The 22682-nt window shown below is 39.4% G+C and overlaps 1 protein-coding gene across 1 annotated transcript in view; it reads right to left on the minus strand.

Annotated features, from left to right (window-relative positions):
• Window positions 1–22682, minus strand: part of WDR70 (WD repeat domain 70) — a 120058-nt gene that overhangs the window by 35758 nt on the left and 61618 nt on the right. The window contains exon 10 of the mRNA XM_063295736.1: window positions 18146–18320. Coding sequence (XP_063151806.1) covers window positions 18146–18320 — 175 coding nt within the window. The remainder of the gene's footprint in view (window positions 1–18145; window positions 18321–22682) is intronic.

Genomic DNA, 22682 nt, shown 5'->3' on the forward strand with positions numbered 1-22682 from the left:
TGTTTTGTTCCTCAAAGATATGTTTCAATTTTTTCAGCTATGAGATGAATGGAATACAACTCACTTGCATCTGATCCTTCTCTACTTATTATGGTGTGATGGGATACACATAATGAGAAATTTGGTAGCATTTCATTTTTTTTTACCAGTTACTATACTACTTTAAAAAGTGGCATTTGCCACAAGACTACGTTTATCTATTACGTTTCATCTCATCCATCTTCCAAGGAATCTGAATCAGGAATGCGAAATGAAAGATTGTGAGGATGCATTATAATTAACCTGCACTTTTTTTTTTCCTGTGTTAGATACTAGTTCAGAATTTTACCATATCCAAGTAGGAGTAGGAAAAACGCCTACTTCAAACCTTGTACAACTGATGCCAGTTTGTAAACAGTGCTCAGGTGGACCAATGACCTTAATGGATATGTTCCTTTGTCTAAATCTCACAGACCGAGACAAAGGAACTGAAAAAATTATATCCCCATTTAAAAAAAATTAACAGACTTCTGGGGAAGAAATGGCGAACTGAAGACAGCTCCGCTAAAAGCAGAGCCAACAACCGCAGAGGAATGAAGAGCCGGTGAGTAGGCCGGCTCGTCATAATTCCTCTCTGGAAAGGAAAGGACTTGAGATTGCACACATGTGTTCCAGACAGTTGCTTCTTGCAAGGAGACCAGAGGACAGTGGTCTCTGGCGTGTTTAGGCTCCGGGAAACAAGGGAATAGACATCTTGCTCAACCCACAGTCGGCGCCTTTAAGGACACTGGATTCAGATACTTCCTTTCCTAATCACTTTTGGAAAATGCTTGTTAACTGCTTTTCAGCTATTAGGAACCTCTAGACATGATTGAAGGTGAGTTTCCTTCAATCCTTAGTGAAAGAAGTTTTAAATATAAGATTTTTTTTTTCCTGGAATAAACAGCAAAAGAGTGATTAAAACTTTGATTTACAAATGGACTAAGGGTCCAGATAAATTTGAAATAAGATTTTGGAATTAATTATAAGAATCCTTCATGTGGGAAAATGCTTTTGTTTTGAATTCTCTTAAAAAAAAAAGATAGAATGGAACTTTGAAGGTTGGGCACTAGAGTAAACTAGAAGGAACTAAAGATTACAGTCAAAGAACACTTAAATTTGACTTACTACTACAGAATGGAGCAAAACATTTTAACACTGGACATATTGAAGAATGTTTTTGAACAATGGACCCAAAGGTTTTAAAATTAAGAGTGTCTGCCTCTATAGATAGACCGTGTTTAAAAGATGTTATGGAAGAGGAACAGGTTTTACTGGACAAGACTGAGACTGATCTGAAAGTGGATTTAAAAATGACAAGCTACAAGAATAACATGGAAAAAGATGCTATGCTGGACATACAAAAGAAACTGGTTGATGTCTTAATTAAAAGGGATATATAAATAACAAGCCAAGAGAGTGACCTGGATTTACAAACGAGGCTTGTTAAAGCTTTGAAGAATTTTGTGAGAAGGGACCAAAAAAAAACCCAAAAAGAAATCAAGTTTTAGGACATTATTTGAAGGGACTAAAGATCAAGATTGTTTAAAGTTGGTTTATTTGATCAAGTTTAAAATAGAAATGCTGTTATCTCTGGTAACCCTTAATGGACTTTTACTGATCAGTATTGAAATGATGAGACTTTAATGATTTGTTTATAGATAAGAGATGGGATATGGGTAGGCTGACCATATTTCCTTGAGACAAAAATGGGACATTGGGATGGCAAAACGGGACAGGGTTAAACTTATGTAATATTTCGTGAAAAAGTAAGATGATAAAAAAAGTTTTAAAGAGTTTTTATGATCCATTTGCTGGTCCTTAAACAGATTACTGTATATATAAAAAGTTTTAGCAGCGGCATCCCACGTGGCGGCAAGGCAAGGCAAGGCCAGAAGGTGAGATCGGGCGCAGCGACAAGGCAAGGCTCAGCGGTGAGTTTGGGTGCAGCAGCAAAGCAGGGTAAGTGGCTGGTGTCTGGTGCGGCGACGAGGCAAGGCCCAGCGGCGAGTTCGGGCACAGCAGCAAAGCAGGGTAAGCGGCTGGCGGCTGGTGCAATGAGGTTACGCGGTCCGCAATTGGGCTCCAGCACAGCAGTCAGGCAGGGAGCAGGGCTCTGGAGCAGGCTTCCTCATGGCAGCAGGGCAGGGCTCCGAGCAGGGCCACAAGTAGGGTCTGTGTCACCTGGGGCAAACATGGATTCCACGCCTATTTTGGCACCCCCCAGCGCTCATTTTGGCACACACACCCCAGCACGGCACCCGGGGCACGTGCCCCGGTTGCCCCCCCTAGTTGCGGCCCTGGCTCTGAGAGAGGTTCCGGCGTGGAGTCTCAGGTTGTTGGTGTGAGCTTGCTAGAACGGTTGTCTCTGGTAACCTGTTCCAGCATCAGCTTCCTTTTATTGGTGCGATTCTCCTGCTGTTTTTGCACAGGAGCCAATCATGCCTCCCATTGTTCAGCCCACCTCTCAGCTCGCCTAACGCACGTGCTGATAGGTGGTGGAGGTTCTGGCCCCTGACTTTCTCCAATCGGAGGCTCTGGCTCTGATTTGAATTTCGCTCCTTCACTGTCCGTCGTCAGCAGCTCTTCCTCTTCCAACTTCTCCATCCTGATTCCTGACAGACAGGTTCACGGGAACTTTCAAATGTTTAAAAATGGGACAAAATTTACATTTATATTAGAACAATGGGACGGTTGGGAAATGTTAAAGAAACAGTACTGTCCCATTCGAAATGGTACGTATGGTCAGCCTAGATATGGGAAGAAGAGATCATTTGTTGTATTTTAAGAGAAGATGATAAGTTACTAAAATTATATATACTTGTGATGAAGTGGGAAGTCATTTCTTTATATATTTCTTTTCTTTTTCTTTACTATATTCTTATGTTTTCTTTCTTTTCTATTTTCCTTTTCTTTCCTGCACCTTCTATTTTTATTTTTATATTTTTTTACTTTGTATTAATTCCTTTACCATTGTAGTTGTAATTTTTAATAAAATCACCAATAAAAAAATGGAAAAAAAGTAACAATTATGCTTCTGTTGAATTTTTTTCATAATAACAATTCACAGCACAAAGCTATAAAGAGTAATAGCTATTAATATGGTAGGACCAGATTGGGAACAGATCCTCCTGGAGAAAATCACTGGATCACTGAGAGTCAACAGCAACAACTTGATGGAACATAGTCAATCAATTTATGTGATCTTTTATTGGAGCAAATTTAATCTGTTTCCTTCCAGATACGTTACTCCTCAACTTCCATGATCGCTGACTTGCTTGAAAGTTGTAGTTTAACACTACCAATTGAGAAAGGCAGTATTCAACCCACATCTGTTGGCAAAGCAATCAGTTGCTATGAAATACCTGAGAAAACCTACTTGGCATTTTGAAAGAGATAAAACATAGGTTAATACCCATGTATTTACTTCTCTAGTAAACTTATCAAATGGGCAAAGGGGGAACACCTATCGAAAACAAAAAAAAAAGAACCACCAGCCTAAGACAAATTATCAGCAAAAGGATAAAATATCTTTTTCTTACAAAGTCACCATTCTGCAAATTTGTTATCCGGTGGTAATTGCTGGTTATTGAAAGTCAAAAAGCCAAAACTGCTTTCTGGGAAAATGTTCTCAGCTATGAAAAATATTCTTTCAGTTTTGTTTTTTTTTAAGAAAGCCCATGTAAAGCATTTGGATTTGTTGTTAAGCACTTTTATCTGAAAGCGATAATGCAAATTGGCCAACATGAAATAATAAACATCATTAATTAAAACAAAGCATTTGGATATAATTCAATTGCCCTCCCTTTATTTTTATGTTGAACATGAAAAATGTTAACACTCATGAAAATATTAAGTTCTCACCACTCACTCCTTATAAATTATGTTACTTGGCAAGTACGGATCTGTTACTTGGCTAGTATTTTGGAAGTTCAGTTCTATCACATGACCTGATTTAGTACTATATTTAACTGCTTCTCTTAATTTGAAAAGCTTCTCAAGGATTTTGTACCAGTAGGTAAGTACAGAAATTGCCAATTCATATATGTAACTGTTTAGGAAGCTGACTGCCCTGCTATGCCTCCAAATGATGTCAAAAGGCTTAAAGAGAAGTTGCACCTGATCCAAACTCTACAGAATTAAGGGATACTTAGAATCTCATTATTACATTAAGGTAAAAGAGAGGACTACCATGGTAAGCTATAATTTATATCTAATACAGATGCTGTCTCCTTCTTAAGGACAGTTCTCAGTTCAAATAACACCTTGTACTCACAAATTTGTGGTCTCAGCTAGCTGCAACTTGAGGGTATTTTTAATCTCAACCAAAATATTATTAAGAAAAGACCCCTGGCTCCAAAATATTCTCTGTATTGTGATTTTGGGGCATGAGGTTTCAGTTTTTTAATTATCTTTGTCCCTCTTTGTTTTCCATTTTCTGAATAATTTTCCAAAATAATACACCGCAATTAGTAGTTAATCAAGACTGTTTGTTGAGGATGAAAGTCAATAGGCATTTGAGTCTTTACAGTAGAAACTGGTATAAAGAGCAGAAAATTATGAAAACATAATTCAGATATCAATTCAGTTATCAAGGTGTATATTGCATCCAGCTACATGGAGTAAAATCAAGTAATACTAGAGCTAGTTATGGGGCTGCATCAGGCACATGAGTGTCCTTAATAAAACAGCCTGTCCTGGAGCAGGACCATCAAGTTCTGGAAATCAGTGTTAATGAGCTGGATTTTAGGCAAAGCTAAAATAGTGGTGATTTGGGTGGTTAAGCATGTTAGAGGACCCCAGCCATTGTTATGTGACCTGGCTGCCATGTTAAAGCCATAATGTGATGTGTTTGGGCAAAAGATGTTGTGTGAACACAGCAATTGTGTTTTATTTACCCAGATTTATGTTTTAGTTGTTCTGTGAATCCAACTTTGTTTTTATAAAACACGAATGTCTTTCAGCATTTGTGACCCCAGGATTCAAAGATGGGATGCTCATATCACTGTAGCTTTTATGAGATTCATAATTTGATCGTAAATATTCAGAAATGTTTCATTTTTTGCTTAAGCAACTTTATCTATAGTAAGATAACCTCTATCTTTTCTATGGCAGTACTTTTTTTAAAATCAGACTGCTTATTTGATTCTACGTGTTTTCCTATACATATTGTTTCAAGAGACAAGAACAAATTAATAACATCTACATTTATATCTGGCTGTTTATTCAATCAAGATAGCCATCTTCCATATAAGTAGATCATCTCTCAGAGCAACTAAAAGAAGGTCTACTCCAGTCTCCAGAGATATTTGTTAAATATTTGGTGGAAAGCTGGTAGAACAGTGAATTAAGGGAAACGTATGTATATCTTCCCCAAGCTGGTACTCAGAAGATAGGATGCTACCATTCTCATCATACCCATCCAACATGGCAATAGCATGCTACTTATGAGAGTTGTAATCTATACATCTGTAGGGTGGCAGTTTTGGGAAGACTAGTATATATACTAACTGTGAAGATGGAGCATGCTAAGTGCCCACTGAATTCTGAGTGTAGTGAAAGAGGGATTGAACTGAGAAAGGAAAGTGGTAACGCTAGGTAGCAAACTAACTACAACATTCCATTCTGCGACATTTTACAGGCCCCACTTGCAGTACTGTTTAGGTAAACACTGGGAGAAGACAGACAGACGTTCAAAAGAATCTATGAATGTCTCCCTCCTTTTGAGCAAATATGAACAGAAAAGGTTATATTATTTAACACCATTTCACCATATACATTTGTGGTCCTGAAGAGCTTCGCTAAGGAACTTTACATATTAGGAAAACAGCGTTTTCAAAGATAATCTGCATCTTGTCAGCAGCCCCAAACTTTCCAATTCCATTTTTACGTTCTAGCCTTTTTCTCCTTTCTCCCCCTTTGAATCCACCTTGAACAGTACTTCTTGCCAGGTCCTTGGCTATTTCAACTTCCCCTCCCTGTGAGATACTGTGTGTGTGTGCGTGCGTGTGTGTGTGTGTGTGTACGCGTGAGAGAGAGAGAGAGAGAGAGAGAAATTTTACATGTTGTTCTCCCAGATACTTTCCCAGCCTCAAGTTATCAGCCTCAAGTACAGCTTTGTATGTCTGGCCGATAACACAGCAAGGTAACAGATAATGTATATCTTTTCCATTCTGTCAGAGGTAGGAGAGCTAGTCAGGTATGCTATGCTTGAATTTAAGCCTGGCAGGTAAGGTAGGTGGGGGGTAAAGGAAAGCTATGGGAAGACCGGTGGGTAGGATGGCACCCAGGCCATGTGGAGGAAAGGGAGGGGGTGGCTTACTTGTCCCATGGGACACCTCCAGATTTTTTCCCCACTGAACCTCTTAACAGCCCAAATGGTCAGGGTTTGGTTTGGCTGGCACAGTCTGGCTGAATTTCTGAGCCCCAATGTGTTTGTTCCATGTATTCACTCATTTTCCTATTTTGTGTACATCCCTATTGGAACAAAATGGTATTTTTGCTGTGTGGGTGCTTCCATGGCCAAGTGCTTTGCTTGGAAATATGCCTGCCTGCTAAGAAAGGTGAGAAGGGTAAGGCTGGAGACCACGTGGAGTGGTGGGGAACAATTCCACAAGTTTTGCTTTTAGGAAATTGGTGTTTTGTTGCACCAGAGCTGTTTTGTGAATGAGCGTGCCCTCCACGGCAGACATTTCTGTAAAAGTGCTCCCTGCTTCAAAATTTTAAGTGTGTTCACTGGTTCAAAAGGCTTTCATACTCCCTATTAAAAAACAACGCAAGAGGTGGCTAGCCTACTCACTTTGGCATTACTCTGAATGAAAAGTGTGATAAAACATTTATATAAATAAAACAAATTCTCTGAGGAGGGAAATGGGATCTTGTTCACTGGGGGGGGGGATTTTGATACCATGCCGTTGTAACAATCCCTCCCTTTTCCTGGAATCATTTTAGTGTCACCTTTGTAACAAAGAGAAAAGCCCCAAAGCTTTACTCTTTCCTCCCGCCTCTTCCCTGCATGAACTGCAAATGGAGAAGTACAAATACCGTTTTGCTCTCTTCAAAAGGTTAAGCATTGGGGAAAACATCTATTGCTGTAGGATTGTGTTTTCTCACACAGATTTAAGGAGAACCAGCCAAGTTATTTTTGGTAGGAGTAACAGATATAGAGCCTTGTTATGTCTCTTGTCTCTGCATTAGCTAATGCAAACAATTGGATACTGTAGTACTATAAACTGTTTATTATATAAGAGCGATTGCTTTTAGAAATTCCAGCATCTCTTATGACTTGAGGTGAAGGAAAAAACACCTTGCCTGACAGACTGAAACACAAAGTACTTCACCATCTTGCATCCTGTCTGTCTGTGCAATTACAGCTGCCAAAAGATTCCTCAAATTGCAGAAAACATAGCCTCTTTGCAGGGCCAGCATCAAGATTTTGCTCTCCCAGCAGAGGCAACCTGCCAAGGACTTCTTCACCATGCATCAGTCTTCTGGGGCTCAGGCTTAAAAGGGAAACTGCACGGAGATGACTTGCTGCTGACAGCGCTGGCACAGAAAGGATATCATGAAAAGGGCTGCCCCACTGGGAGCCCCTTAGGAGGGTCTGGAACCAAAGGCAGTCCACTCTTATTCTTCCTGTTTTATGTACAATTGGGTACTGGGAGGGAGGGAGGGAGGGGTGTTTTCAATGGTGGAGAAATCTGGGTTCCTGTTCTTGGCTGTGTTCAGATATGCATTAGGGAGATGGGAGGAAATGGTGAAGAAGGAGAAGTGGAGCCTAAGGATAAGCACATATGTAATAACCTGCAAAAGAATATACAATGGGAGTCTGCAATCTAGCTATTACAGGAAAAACAAGGCAGGGCACTGATTAGCCTTGCTTCCTCCAAACTGCAGTTGAACCAAGGAAATTCAGATGACACTAAAGGCAGTTTCCCCAACATAAATGTTCTGCTTTTCAAAGCAGACCAATTTTCATCCAGCCATCCAGCCATCCATCCGTCCATCCCCCATATGAAAGTGATGATCAGATTTTTTGTTTGGGATCTGGTGCTACAAATGCTTTGGTAACTTGGTGGATCCACCTTGGAAACCCTATCCTGCTAATTCTCCTGAACCTCTTGGAAGCTTTCGTACTAGTGCCTGTAGTATACTTTGGACCATCTGGAAGTGGTTCTAGTCCTTATTGCCAGGCACAAATATAGTACTGTGTGACCACTGTTGACCTACAGGGTCCCATATGGTGCAAATGAATGTAGCGAGGAAGGTTTAAAAGGGCCATTATGGAGAAAATAAGGAAGGAGCCATTAAGGAAGGACCTGGAAAAGTGATTACACAGTCCAAAGCAAGCAGGAGAAAGAATATAACCAGAAAAATAACTTCCCTTAATTTTGTTTAGTACAAGAGGGGACAGATAGGAAATTTGACAAGCTTTCAAGATTCTGTTGTTATTCCCTATAAGAGTAAAGTAGCATTCCTGGAGTCCATGAGACATCTGTTTCTTGACCTGCCCTACCTCAAAGGGTTGACGTAGGGTTTTATCTTATCCCTCAGCCACAGGTTGTGAAAAAGAGCATATCTGCTCAATGATGGCGAGTGCTCAGCGGCCACTCTTCCTGAGCCAGTAAGATTTGCCAAGAGTTATCTATGTCTTCACGGTATCTCTTCTGAACCATTACGAAGTGCTCTCTATGCGGCTTCCCTGTACAAATATCCAGAATACGTGCACAGTGCAGTAGCTAGTCTCTTAACTAGTGACTTTACTGAAGACCTTTACCGGTTGACAATTGCTAACTGGGCACAATTAAAATGCTAGTGATGAACCTTAAAGCTCTAAAAGCATTGGAACTGATATCTGAGGGACCACCTCTGCTGCCACAACTGGCTATTGAGATCTGCAGGAGCAGCTCTCCTAAGGAGGTCTCCTGTGCCAGAAGCTCATTAACTTGGCACATTGGAGACAGACCCTTTCCTTGTCTCATTCCCACCCTATAGAATGCACCGTCCAGAAAGCAAAGTTTGCTCCCCGCTCTCAAAAGGGATGGATTTCCTCTACCAGGTTTTGTTAACTGATTTTATTTTATAGACAGTTTATTTTTAATCTATTAAAAAAACCTATTAGTTTCTGTAATTATTGTTAGTGCCCATTTGAATAAAGATATGAATTGAATAAATAAGCATTTAAATAGAAGACTGGTTTGTTTTTGTTTTATTTTAGCAAGAGGGAGAATGATGGTATGGGACTATTTCCAGGGTAGAAGTTAGGAATTACTGGCAGGACTAGATGTATATTGAAAAAGATAGCTAATATTTGCTTCTGGCATGCTCTATGTGATTTTTCAGGTTCTGTAGCAGAGGTCTGGCACACATACCTCTGGAATAAAAAATATGGGATACTTATGGATATGGAAACTTTATCTCGAGCTTGCAAAAAAAAAAATACTGTCTATTTGGATGCCTTTCATCTTATATTTATTCAAGAAATTTCCAGATGGAGCTAAATATTCTTCAAAGGTTCACATGAAACCATCCGTTTGTCATATGAACAGAAGTAACGATTGATAACCCTAGTAAAACACCTAGTTAATTTATAATTTGCACTGCAAAAAATATTTATAGATGGGTACAAGGCAAAACTCTCTCTAAAGAAAATTTTTTTTAAAAAAAAAAATCAAAGAATTCATTTATTCATGTGGTATATACATCCCAAACAGTAACAAATATGATACAGAAGGACAATGTTATAATCATATAAGAATCATGAATTTATCCAAAGGAAAAAATTAATTTTCAGCGTATTAATATCCTTAGAATTCATGGAAGCAATTAATGCTGATTTTACAATAGTGAAGCTTCAAATGCTGATTTTTGTACCCTGCTGTACCCATAGTGAGTGATAAAAAAAAAGAAACTATGGTGGAAGTGGTATTGTAATGCAAGCTCCACCCCTTTTGTACATGCATACAGCACTGAAAGATGTACAAAATGGGTTTGTATCACAATATCATTTCTGCCATCTTGCCTTTTTTGACACCTCTCATCCTGCAGATGCCACTGTTTGCGGTCTTCTGTCACTTAATCTTGTTTGAATGTTATGATCTTTGTTCCACTTAATCTAACATATGCCTTCCAAGTGTAATAATTCACTGAGGCTTACTTCTGAGTAGGCATGCATCAGAATATTCTGTTAATTTAGTTCGTTATAATAATTGCTAGATTTTTTGAGTTGTTGTTTATTCGTTTAGTCGCTTCCGACTCTTCGTGACTTCATGGACCAGCCCACGCCAGAGCTTCCTGTCGGTCGTCAACACCCCCAGCTCCCCCAGGGACGAGTTTGTCACCTCCAGAATATCATCCATCCATCTTGCCCTTGGTTGGCCCCTCTTCCTTTGGCCTTCCACTTTCCCTAGCATCAGCATCTTCTCCAGGGTGTCCTGTCTTCTCATTATGTGGCCAAAGTATTTCAGTTTTGCCTTTAATATCATTCCCTCAAGTGAGCAGTCTGGCTTTATTTCCTGGAGGATGGACTGGTTGGATCTTCTTGCAGTCCAAGGCACTCTCAGAATTTTCCTCCAACACCACAGTTCAAAAGCATCAATCTTCCTTCTCTCAGCCTTCCTTATGGTCCAGCTCTCGCACCCATATGTTACTACGGGGAACACCATTGCTTTAACTATGGGGGCCTTTGTTGTCAGTGTGATGTCTCTGCTCTTAACTATTTTATCGAGATTGGTCATTGCTCTTCTCCCAAGGATTAAGCGTCTTCTGATTTCCTGACTGCAGTCAGCATCTGCAGTAATCTTCGCACCTAGAAATACAAAGTCTTTCACTGCTTCTACATTTTCTCCCTCTATTTGCCAGTTATCAATCAAGCTGGTTGCCATAATCTTGGTTTTTTTCAGGTTTAGCTGCAAGCCAGCTTTTGCACTTTCTTCTTTCACCTTCATCATAAGGCTCCTCAGTTCCTCTTCGCTTTCAGCCATCAAAGTGGTATCATCTGCATATCTGAGATTGTTAATGTTTCTTCCAGTGATTTTAACTCCAGCCTTGGATTCCTCAAGCCCAGCATGTCGCATGATGCGTTCTGCATACAAGTTGAATAGGTAGGGTGAGTATACAGCCCTGCCGTACTCCTTTCCCAATCTTAGACCAGTCCGTTGTTCCGTGGGCTGTTCTTTCTGTTGCTACTTGGTCGTCATACAGATTCTTCAGGAGGTATACAAGATGACTTCGTATCCCCATACCGCTAAGAACTTGCCACAATTTGTTATGGTCCACACAGTCAAAGGCTTTAGAATAGTCAAGAAAACAGAAATAGATGTTTTTCCGAAACTCCCTGGCTTTTTCCATTATCAGCGGATATTGGCAATTTGGTCCCTAGTTCCTCTGCCTTTTCTAAACCCAGCTTGTACATCTGGCAATTCTCGCTCCATGAATTGCTGAAGTCTACCTTGCAGGATCTTGAGAATTACCTTACTGGCATGTGAAATGAGTGCCACTGTTCGATAGTCTGAACATTCTTTAGTGTTTCCCTTTTTTGGTATGGGGATATAAGTTGATTTTTTCCAGTCTGATGGCCATTCTTGTGTTTTCCAAATTTGCTGGCATCTAGCATGCATTACCTTGACAGCATCATCTTGCAAGATTTGGAACAGTTCAGCTGGGATGCCGTCACCTCCTGCTGCCTTGTTATTAGCAATGCTTCTTAAGGCCCATTCAACCTCACCTTTCAGGATGTCTGGCTCTAGCTCACTGACCACACCGTCAAAGCTATCCCCAATATTGTTAACCTTCCTATACGGGTCTTCTGTATATTCTTGCCACCTTTTCTTGATCTCTTCTTCTTCTGTTAGGTCCTTGCCATCTTTGTTTTTGATCATACCCAGTTTTGCCTGAAATTTACCTCCAATGTTTCTAATTTTCTGGAAGAGGTCTCTTGTCCTTCCTATTCTATTGTCTTCTTCCACTTCCACACATTGCTTGTTTAAAAATAATTCCATATCTCTTCTGGCTAACCTCTGGAATTTTGCATTTAATTGGGCATATCTCCCCCTATCACTCTTGCCTTTTGCTTTCCTTCTTTCTTGGGCTACTTCTAGTGTCTCAGCAGACAGCCAGTTTGCCTTCTTGGTTTTCTCTTTCTTTGGGATGTATTTTGTTGCCGCCTCCTGAACAATGTTGCGGACTTCTGTCCATAGTTCTTCCGGGACCCTATCTACTAAGTCCAGTCCCTTAAATCTATTCTTCACCTCCACTGCATATTCCTTAGGAATATTAGTGAGCTCATATCTAGCTGATCTGTGGGTCTTCCCTAATCTCTTTACTCTGATCCTAAATTGTGCAAGAAGAAGTTCGTGATCTGAACTACAGTCAGCTCCAGGTCTTGTTTTGACCGACTGTATAGATGTCTGCCACCTTTGGCTGCAAAGGATGTAGTCAATCTGATTTCGGTGTTGTCCATCTGGTGAAGTCCATGTATAAAGCTGTCTCTTAGGCTGTTGGAAGAAAGTGTTTGTTATGCAGAGTGAGTTGTCTTGGCAAAATTCTATCAGCCTATGTCCTGCTTCATTTTGTTCTCACAGGCCATGCTTACCTGTAATTCCAGGTGTCATTTCACTGCCCACCTTAGCATTCCAGTCTCCCGTGATGAAAATAACATCTCTTTTAGGCGTGTTGTCCAGTAGGTGCTGCAGATCCTCATAGAACTGCTCTACTTCAGCTTCTTCAGCATCTGTGGTTGGGGCGTATATTTGGATCACTGTGATGTTAGATGGCTTGCCCTGAATTCGAACTGAGATCATTCTATCATTTTTTGGATTGTATCCAAGCACTGCTTTAGCCACTTTACTATTAATTATGAAGGCTACTCCATTTCTTCTGTGGTCCTCTTGTCCACAGTAGTAGATCTGGTGGTCATCTGATGGGAAGTGGCCCATTCCAGTCCATTTCAGTTCACTGACACCCAGAATGTCTATCTTTAATCTTGACATCTCACCAATAACCACATCCAATTTGCCCTGGCTCATAGATCTTACATTCCAGGTTCCAATGGTATGTTGATCCTTAGAACATCGGATTCACCGTTCACCACCAGCACCGTTGGCTGCTAGCCGTCCTTTCGGCTTTGAGCTAGCTGCATCATCACGTCTGGGGCTAGTTGAACTCATCCTCTGTTCCTCCCCAGTAACATTTTCACCATCTTCCAACACGGGGGTCTCATCTTCCGATGGTATACTGACATCTCTCTGGTTGTACTGATCCATTTAGTTCTCACAGCAAGAATGTTGGGGTGGGTTGCCATTACCTTCCCCAGGAATCGCATTTTGTCTGACCTCTCTGTCATGACCTTCCCGTCTTGGGTGGCCCTTCACGGTTTAGCTCATGGCATCATTGAGGTGCTCAAGCTCCAGCACCACGACAAGGTAACGATCCTTTGCTAGATTTTAGTTATCTAACATTGTTTTTTTCAAGTTTTTTATTTTCCTAATTATTACTATTTGTTCAATTTATAAGTCATTTAACTGGAAGAGTAACTCAAGACAACATGCAAAAAATTAAAAACACATCATGAAACCAAACAAAAGAGAAATGAGTAATAACAAAAGAACAGAACGTCACTGGAGAAATATAAAAAGGATTAAAATATCACCTATCCATGTCCAATATTCAAGATATCTGACAGCCAGGACAGTCCCACTGTAGATGTAGATGATTTGTAAATACTAACAGACAGTCCCACTGTAGATGTAGATGATTTGTAAATACTAACAGAAGCCTATTTATAGGTTGAAATCGCCACCAAACACAGTCCTATAATATTATTGATCCCATACAACCTGCCACCCAAAAAATATTATTCCCCACACTCTATGCATGCAGTCTGTGTTTAGCGACTGCTTTATACAGTGACCATTCACAGTTATGACAGTGATGGAAAAGTAACTTTACAACCAATCCTCGCATTTATGACCTTTGCAGGTCTGTAAAGCAAAAGAAAGCTGAAGTAAGATCATAAGCATAGTTGTGGTTTCACTTATCAACTGCTTTGCTTAACAGCCAAGTTGCCAGTCCCAATTATGGTTGGTAAACGAGGACAACCAGTATTAATCATACGGAATATACAATTAAAAATACGAAGTTTATTTCATTATATACTACTGGACCACATCCACAAAAGCAAATTTCTTTTTGAGAGGTAGCAAAACCTAGCAGATCCAAGGAGGTTTACTCTTCGATAGTTTTAAGGCAAACAAAGGAAATACTCAATTACATTGCTCCTTCTGTTTAAGGAACTTTTTGAAAAGAGAGATTAAGCAAAGTTATAAGGTGTCATAAGCTGTTTATCATCATGTGAAGCTCTGTGTTCAGAGACAGCCCTCACAAAATCTCAGTGGCCAAGGAACTCAATTGAAGATAAGGCAATTCCTTTCAGTGTCCAGCCTGCAGACTTCTCATAGGCTACTGAATGAAAGTGATGGACTAGATCAGAGTTGAAGTCCACACATTCTCAAGTTGCCAAGTTAGAAAAACAATGGGCTAGATAAACTTCTGATCTGTTCTGGGAGGATTCTTTTTATCTTTAGAAACAGAAAAAGGCAAATGTCTCCAGCACCAGAATTCTCTTGATTCTTTTGAAAAGAAAAAATGCCAGGATGTGCAGCCTTGACCCACCTGCAAGCTGATGAAAAAAAGGCACTCTGCGTTTGCTCAGACACTTGTGTTATTCTTTCAAGTGTTGCAGAGTGATTAGTGGCTTTAAGAGCTATTTCTGGGTTTGGTTCTCAGTCAAGGTGAAGCTCTAACTATAATGCTGTTTCCCTGTGCCTTAGTTCCCTTACTAACAAATGAAATAAATGAAGCTCTTTCTCAAATAAATACAACCATGTTATTTTAATATAAACATCAGAAAAATGGCAAAACTAAGGACTTGGTGAAGGGAAATCAGCAGGGTGAGAATCATTTTTCCTGTAACCAGAACTTAATAAAACTAAAAATACTAACTCAGTTGAGATGGCTTGTACTTTTTAGAAATAGTTTACTGCTTCGTTACATAGTATGCCACCATGATTTGTACAAAAGTACATTTCCTGGTCCTCCAAAAGGTAAATTCAGTTTGACACGTAGGAAACCTTGCATATAGCCTATCATTTTTAAAAGTTGTAGCAAGACATCTGTCTCAGAAGAGAAGCATTTATGAGCCAACTCTTAGTTTTTCTGATCATCCTATGATAATACCATGTTCTTGTTTTATGAAAAGCTTCAATTTTTTTCCCAGATAAACAGGCTAGAACAGTTCTATAAACAGGGCAGGATTGTACTTCTTCCAATTCAGTAGTTTGAAACAGAGTTTTAAAGATATTGCCTACCTCAAACCTTGGGAAAGGAAAAGGATACAAAAACAGAATGCTTGGCCATTTTGTGAGATTTTGCCTTGTAGCTATAGAGTCTGCCATTCTAACACTGAGCAGTGGACTTCCTAAATTTTTTATTGATGTCAGCTGCTGTATATATTAATATTTCATAGTGCCTTGGATTCAACATCGGTAAATGAAGAAAATAAATTCCATTGTGCTTTATGGTTAGCCACACTGAACTTTTAAGAAAAGACAACTACTTTTTAAGAAGTAAATAAAAAAGAGTTCTTAAATTTCCCTCTTCTTTGTTGCAGTTTTGATAGGTGGATAACCTATAGCCCCCAGGCAATTACTCAGTTCCACTTCCCAACAGCCTTAGCCAACATGGTCAAGTATGAAGCATGGTGAAAAGTATAATATTTGGAGTAAGCATGTTGCCCTCTCCTATACTATAAAATCAAAAGATAGATTATCTTAGAATCATGGTGGAATCCCTTGTTTTGACAAATCAAGAAGACACAATTTCCCCATAGAATTAAACTTACACTGTAACTTGAAGTTGTCACAAGCTGACCGCCTTGCCATCAGGTCAGAAGAAAATGATTAGCTGAAGCAATTTAGAAACCAGAGAGCTTGACAATGATGTCAAGCATGTTAAGTCTTTATACAATTTAATAAGATGAATTGGTCCAAGTGAACTGAGAAAGATCCATCATCTTAAAATAGTCTGTCACATCTACCACAGAGTTAGTATATATCTGAACATATTTTGATTGTCAGCTTTTTATCTCTGCTGGTGTTTCTAGTATAAACCTAGTAAAACTTAACGGTGGAGGTTTCAGAAGTAATTCATAGTGTAAACTTCTTTGAACAGAATAATTTTTTTCAGATGCTGGCTTTCCTCACCTGTTTAGCTTAAATGCAGACAGCATTCATATATTAAGGTTTCTACCAGGGAATTAACAATACCATTCCTAATAGTCTGCTTATTCATGTCTTTCTCCTTATGAACTTCTGTTTGCCTTCTAAAAAATGACATAATGCACTGCTCTGCGTGCACTGTTTTTCAGGCACTTATGAAGGAGTGACATTTTGCTCCCAACAAACCTTTCCAACTAGCTCTCGGAGCCAGACCCTTAGCTACTGCTCAGACTACAGATGGCCCTACAACATTTGCCGGTGACTGTAAAAGGATTGTCTTACCCTCTCTAACTGCATTTTCAGCCACAGCATTTTGTTACATCTTTGTTTACAAATTGAAAAAAAAAATTAAAAGGGAACAATGGTGTTTCAGGCTATTTTAGTTGGTGCTAGATTGCTAGATTTACTGTGCAAATGCCAGCATGTGGAGTGAGCTTACCGTAGTAAAAATCAACAAAAGGAACAGCAATGGCCTGTTAATAACAATGACAATAAACTTTTTTGGCCTACATTTTTACGCACTAAGATCCTTTCAACCAACAGATGTATGATTGACAAAAGTACACAAAGTAGCCCTTTGCCCTCCCTGCAAGTTTCTTACCAGTAGTGCTGGAAGATCATGAAATGCATGTACATCTATCATATTAACATAAAGAGCCTAAATGCACATCAGACTGTAATGGAAAGATCCTTTCATTATCGGTAATAATGATTCTTTGGGGGGGGCTAAGTTAATCTAAAACCCAAGCAGCATGCAAAATTTTGTCAGTCTTAGTAAAGTCCAAATTGTAAAGACTCAAAAATACAGCCTTCTTTTCAAGTATATTTGTTTGCCATCAAAGTTTCATGATTTCGAGGTAGTCCCACTTCGTTATTGCTACTGTAATAGCATCTGTACACTCAGCAGAAGAGCAACTTCCAGAAATAGGGCAGCTGTTTCTGATCTTAGACAAGTACTGCGATCCTCCCTGGGGCTGATCTCCCTGACTTGGGGAGATATGCAGAATTGTGGCACTCCGTGGGTTCCTTGCAGATGTTGAAACCAGGCTGAGAAGAAAGCCAGCTCTGTGCCTACACAAGGGAGGCTGAGGCAACACAAGGGGCTGTCACAACAAGGGGCAGGACCTGCTCATCCCCACTACTTTACTCTCCCTGCCACTACTACAGCTTTTCCTTGCTACCAGTAGTGGATGTCCAGCATCTACTCCAGTCTTACTTCCTCACCCACTCAGGGTACCTGAGGCAGAAAGGAATCCCACATGGGGTATATATGGCAGATCCACAAGTCCAGTGCAGGGTCTGGGCTGAGCTGTGGTGGGAGGGGAAGGAGAGGCACCTCTGCCTGGAGTTTCAGTATTTCCACATAACAACAGAGTCTTTCCACAGAATGAACAGGTTGGCTGATCCTAGAGGTTCTCCATGCAAGTGCTCTCCACAACATTCCCAACTCGATGTTAATAGTAACACTAACATTACTACAGAGATATCAACATGGCCTATGTAGCCAGATAAAATGGCAAAACAGTAGCTCTGTTTCCCAGATTTTTTTTAATTTAATACATTTATGTTTAATGGCATATTGTGATATTCTTCATTTTTAACTCCTAAAGATGTTTGTATCAATATATGAAAAGACTTCAATATTGTAGCCCTTGGACTAACAAACCAGTCCTCATGCAGACCAATTTTCAGCTTAAGATCCCTAAATACCCACTGAATTGCATGGATAATTGGTAAATTGGGTAAAATTTGACATTAAACCCATTAAAACTGGGTAAAATTTGGCAGCTGGGCAAGGAATTAATTTAGCATTTCACACTGTTGATTTGGAATATGAAAGCATGATTACTTACATTCATATTCCTATCCCAAATCTGGATGGACCCATCTTGGCAGCCAGCTGCAATGAGTTTACCATCTCTGCTGTAGGTGCAGCTTGTTGGAATCACCCTTTTACCTTGAGCTGAACGTGGTTTAAACACAGTTTTGTGCTTTTTGTCATTTGTGACATCCCATGTTCTTACAGTCCTAGGGAAAAAGCAACAGAAATAATGCAAAAGAAGTCTCTGTGGGTATGATGGACAGTACATTCTAATGATATGCAAATATCTAATTTTCATTATTACTGAAACCATAAATACAACTAACTTTTAATTAATCAAATTAATAAAATATGAAAGTGCATACAGATCTAGCTCTTGTTAAGCCACACAAAGAAGAACAGTTATAAAGTAAATCTGTCAAATTCTTTTTTCAAGAGGATTTGCTTCCCAATGCTAACTTTTAACTGGGCAACTATTGAGTTCCCATGTTCTCATATGAAATTCCAAAAATCTTTAAAGAAAAAAGTAATGAACAGAACTTACAATAAGCAAGAATGAAACGCCAAAAGAATCAGAGTGGTACAATGGTTGTTTAATGGGACCAGAGAGACCTAGTTCAAGTCCATCATCAACTATGGAGACTCCCAAGGTGACTCTGGACAGTCATTCTCTCAGCTTAGCACAGTGTTTCTCAACCTCAGCAACTTTAAGATATGTGGATTTTAACTCCCAGAAATCTCCAGCCAGCCGATTCACAGCATTGCTGTTGAAAAGGTAATCATGGAGGGTGAGCCCCAAGTAAGCTACCATGAACTCATGAGGGAAAGGAGGGATATAAATTTAACACATACATAGAATTAAATGAAATGAAATGAGCTCCTTGTAGCTACAAATGTTGCTAAGTATAAACATAGCCACGTTTCCTGATCACATGGAAGAGAAACTACAGGTAGTCGTTTAGCAACAGTTCTGATTTACGATGGTGCTGAAAAACTGACTCACAACCAGTCCTCGCACTTACGACCATTGTAGAGTTCCCCACAGTCACATGATCACAATTCAGGCACTTGGCAACTGATTCACATTGGCAACCATCGCAGTATCCCACAGTCATGTGATCGCCATTTTCAACCTTCCCAGCCACCTTCGGGCAAGCAAAATCAATGGGAAACTGCATGATTCACTTAACAACCATGTGGTTCACTTAACGGCTGCTACAAAATGGTCATAAAATTGGGTCGGAGTCGCTTAATGACCGCTTCACTCAGCAACCAAAATTCCAGTTCCAATTGTGGTTATTAAGCAAGGACTACCTGTATTCCTTTCTGAAGTAAGCACTGATTCAAAGATTAAACAAAGGTGGAAAGAGTACACTGACATTCTATATGGAAGGGATGTCAACATTCAAGATACCTTAGAAGATATTCGCTATTTTCAAGAACTTCTAGTACTAAGAAAATAAAGTTAGATTAGTACTCCTGTAATTACCAAGTCAGAAAGTCCAGGGACTGATGGAATATCTATAGAAATATGTCAAGCGATAGAAGAAGAATCAGTAAAATTCTGACCAAACTATATCAGCAAATCTGGAAAACGATACAGTGGTTAAGAGATTGGAAAAGGTCAGTCCACATTTCAACACAAAGAAAGGACATTTAACAGAGTGTACAATTATTGCACAATATCCTTAATTTTATATGCTAGGAAAATAATGCTCAGGATCAGCCAATGTGTAGAAAGGGAAACACCAGATGTTTGCTCATGCAAGCTGGATAAGTGAAAAAGCCAAACAATACCAAAAAGAAGTCAATATGTGCCTCATTGACCATAGAAAGGCCTTCAGTTTTATTGATTATGTCAAGCTGTGAGATGTCCTTAGGAAAATAAAAATCTCACAACAACCAATCGTCCTCATGAGAAACATATACACAGGACAGGAAACTACAGTCCAGACAAAACATGGTGAAACAAACTGGCTACAGGTCAGCAAAGGAGTGAGACAAGGGTATATACTCTCTCTTTATTGATTCAGCCTATAGGTTGAATACATACTGAAGGAGACTGGACTGGAAGAAAATGAGTGTGCTTTTAAAACTGGAAGAAGAAAGATCAGTTACCTGTGCTATGCTGATGACACTACTCTGATAACTGAAAATTTATCTGCAAAATGTAATAAGGAAAGTCAAGGAGCACAGTGAAAAAATGGGGCTACCTATGAAGAAGACCAAAATAATGACAACAGGCATAGCAACTAGACTTAGAATGCACAATCAAGACCTTGTAGTTAGTTCCTGACTTTTAGGATCAACTGTCAATAGTAAGGGAACTAGTGGTCAAGTGCCGCAAACTAGTACTTCGTAGGATAGTAATGAAGGCTTTGGAAAAGATAGGGAGATGTCATATGTCCGTTTCTAGAAAGAACAGAACTATGCAGAAAATGGTTTTCCCTGTGACACTCTATGGAAGTGAAAGTTGGACTTTGAAGAAGCAGGATAGAAAAAGTATTGATCCTTTTAATTGTGTGTTGGAGAAGACTCCTGATAATAACAGGGTTAGCCAGGAAAACAAACAAATGGATCATAGAACAAATCAACCCAGAGTTCCCACTTGAGGCACAAAAGACGAGGCTCAAGTTATATTTTGAACACATTATTCAAAGACCTCGGTCCCTTGAGAAATCATGGTAGATGGTATTCCAGGTGTGGTCTCATCAGGGTAGAATACTGTAGAGGAGAATAAGGATTTAACTCTGCTAAGTAACCAGTAAAGTATCTACAATTCACTGTTCTGATTTGCTGTCTTGAGAATGCAGTAAACGTGGAAGTAGTGTTCAGGGTCCAGAGTTTGACACAAAATTCATGTGATGAACAGTCAATCAATGAATGGGACATAAATTTTAAAAAAAAACTGGCTAAGCATGAAGTGATTTCCCCTTCACTCTACTTTTCCTCTGCTTTTCTATACATTTCTTTATTTTTTTTTTATGTGTAATTACTGTTCTTGGCTTAGCCAGTGAAACATGGTGGATTAAGAACAAGGGAAGAAGCCACCTCCTGAAATTAATCAGGTCAGCGTCTTCTCAGTACCTGAATGAAAGACTGCCTGTGAAAGTCATTATTTTGCATGCTTATGGCAAAGGTGGAGAACCTGTAGCCTGCAGATGCTTTTGAACTACAAGTCCCAGAAATCACTATTGGCTGGCTCAGTGGTAGGAGTACAGGATCCCCACTCTTGCTGTATGGGAATAATAATGGAATATAAGTGCACCAAATAAAATATGCAGAGTATGTTATCTAATTGGTGGAGATTAATCCATCACTTTGCTCTTTTTATAAACAGAAGCACTAGCCACTTTCCTTTTTGTCTACATAATGGAGGATGTGCATTGTTCAGAACTAATTAGAAAAATGCTAGGATTTGTAGAAACCAGACATAAGAAGTACCTGCCAAATTTAATCACAAGTCAGTCTTAAACACTGACCTTAAACAACGTGCATTTAAATTCAATGTTGTGCTTGTATTGGGGCTAAAACCAAAAGACTGGAAGTTACACAACACTTCTCAGCTCAAAGGGATGACACGTAATGCACGGTGCATGCCCTGTTTACTTGTAACTTGCATTTTTAAAATGGTGGGTTCTACATCTGTGAAGCAGATTCTATGAAAGGCTTCTAAGTGCCAAGAAGTGATTCGAAGCAGTTTTAAAAGGGATGGAAATGCTCTCTTGGAAGACAATAAGCATATATTCATGATCTGAGAATGTAAATAATCCTTGTAAACAACTGACTGTTACTGGGTTCAGTTTTAGGTCCCTCAAATTTGCATTTCCTTTTAGATTTGCAAGAACTCATTTACAGTGTGCTTGTCACATCATTCGTACAATGAAAAGAGAAAACACAGAGGCAGCCCTAGTGTTATAAGTGATCATGGGGATTTAGAGAGCTCCATTTATTGTTGCTAAAATACACCACACTTCAAGCCAGGATTCATAACCAAACTCATCGCTCACGTATGACTAAATATGATGAAATTGCAAACTACAAATGCATTGATACAACCTATTAGGAAACAGAAAGAAGACAACTATAAAACACAAAATAAGCAAGATTAGCGCAGCTAGTTGAAACTACTGGATACACATTGATGGAAAAAGGACGTTACATTACTATGACCAGGAGGTTCTCTCAAGACCTTAACTCCCAATTCTCTTTTACTAATTATTTCATATACCATCTGCAGGCAAACTGGCAGGCCAGCATAAGATAGTGAACTTATGTATTCAGTTCTGTGTCTTTGTCAATTAAATATGGAACTTTCTGGATTTTTGCACTATTAGAAAAGATTTTATTAGGTGATTCCTACCATCGTTTTAAAATAAAAGTCTCCATGCATTAGGAATACAAGATGGTACAGTAGGTTTGTAGCTTTGAAGACCCAAAAGAGAAGAACCCCAACAATGAAAGGCAGGGCTGCTTTCCATGCTTGTTTGGCTACAGATTCTCTGAGTAAACTATGCAAACTATGCATCTGAATGTAATTATAATAATGTAATCCAGACTATAGAAGA

The sequence above is a fragment of the Candoia aspera genome, chromosome 2 (assembly GCF_035149785.1).
Source record: "Candoia aspera isolate rCanAsp1 chromosome 2, rCanAsp1.hap2, whole genome shotgun sequence".
Classification (NCBI taxonomy): domain Eukaryota; kingdom Metazoa; phylum Chordata; class Lepidosauria; order Squamata; family Boidae; genus Candoia; species Candoia aspera.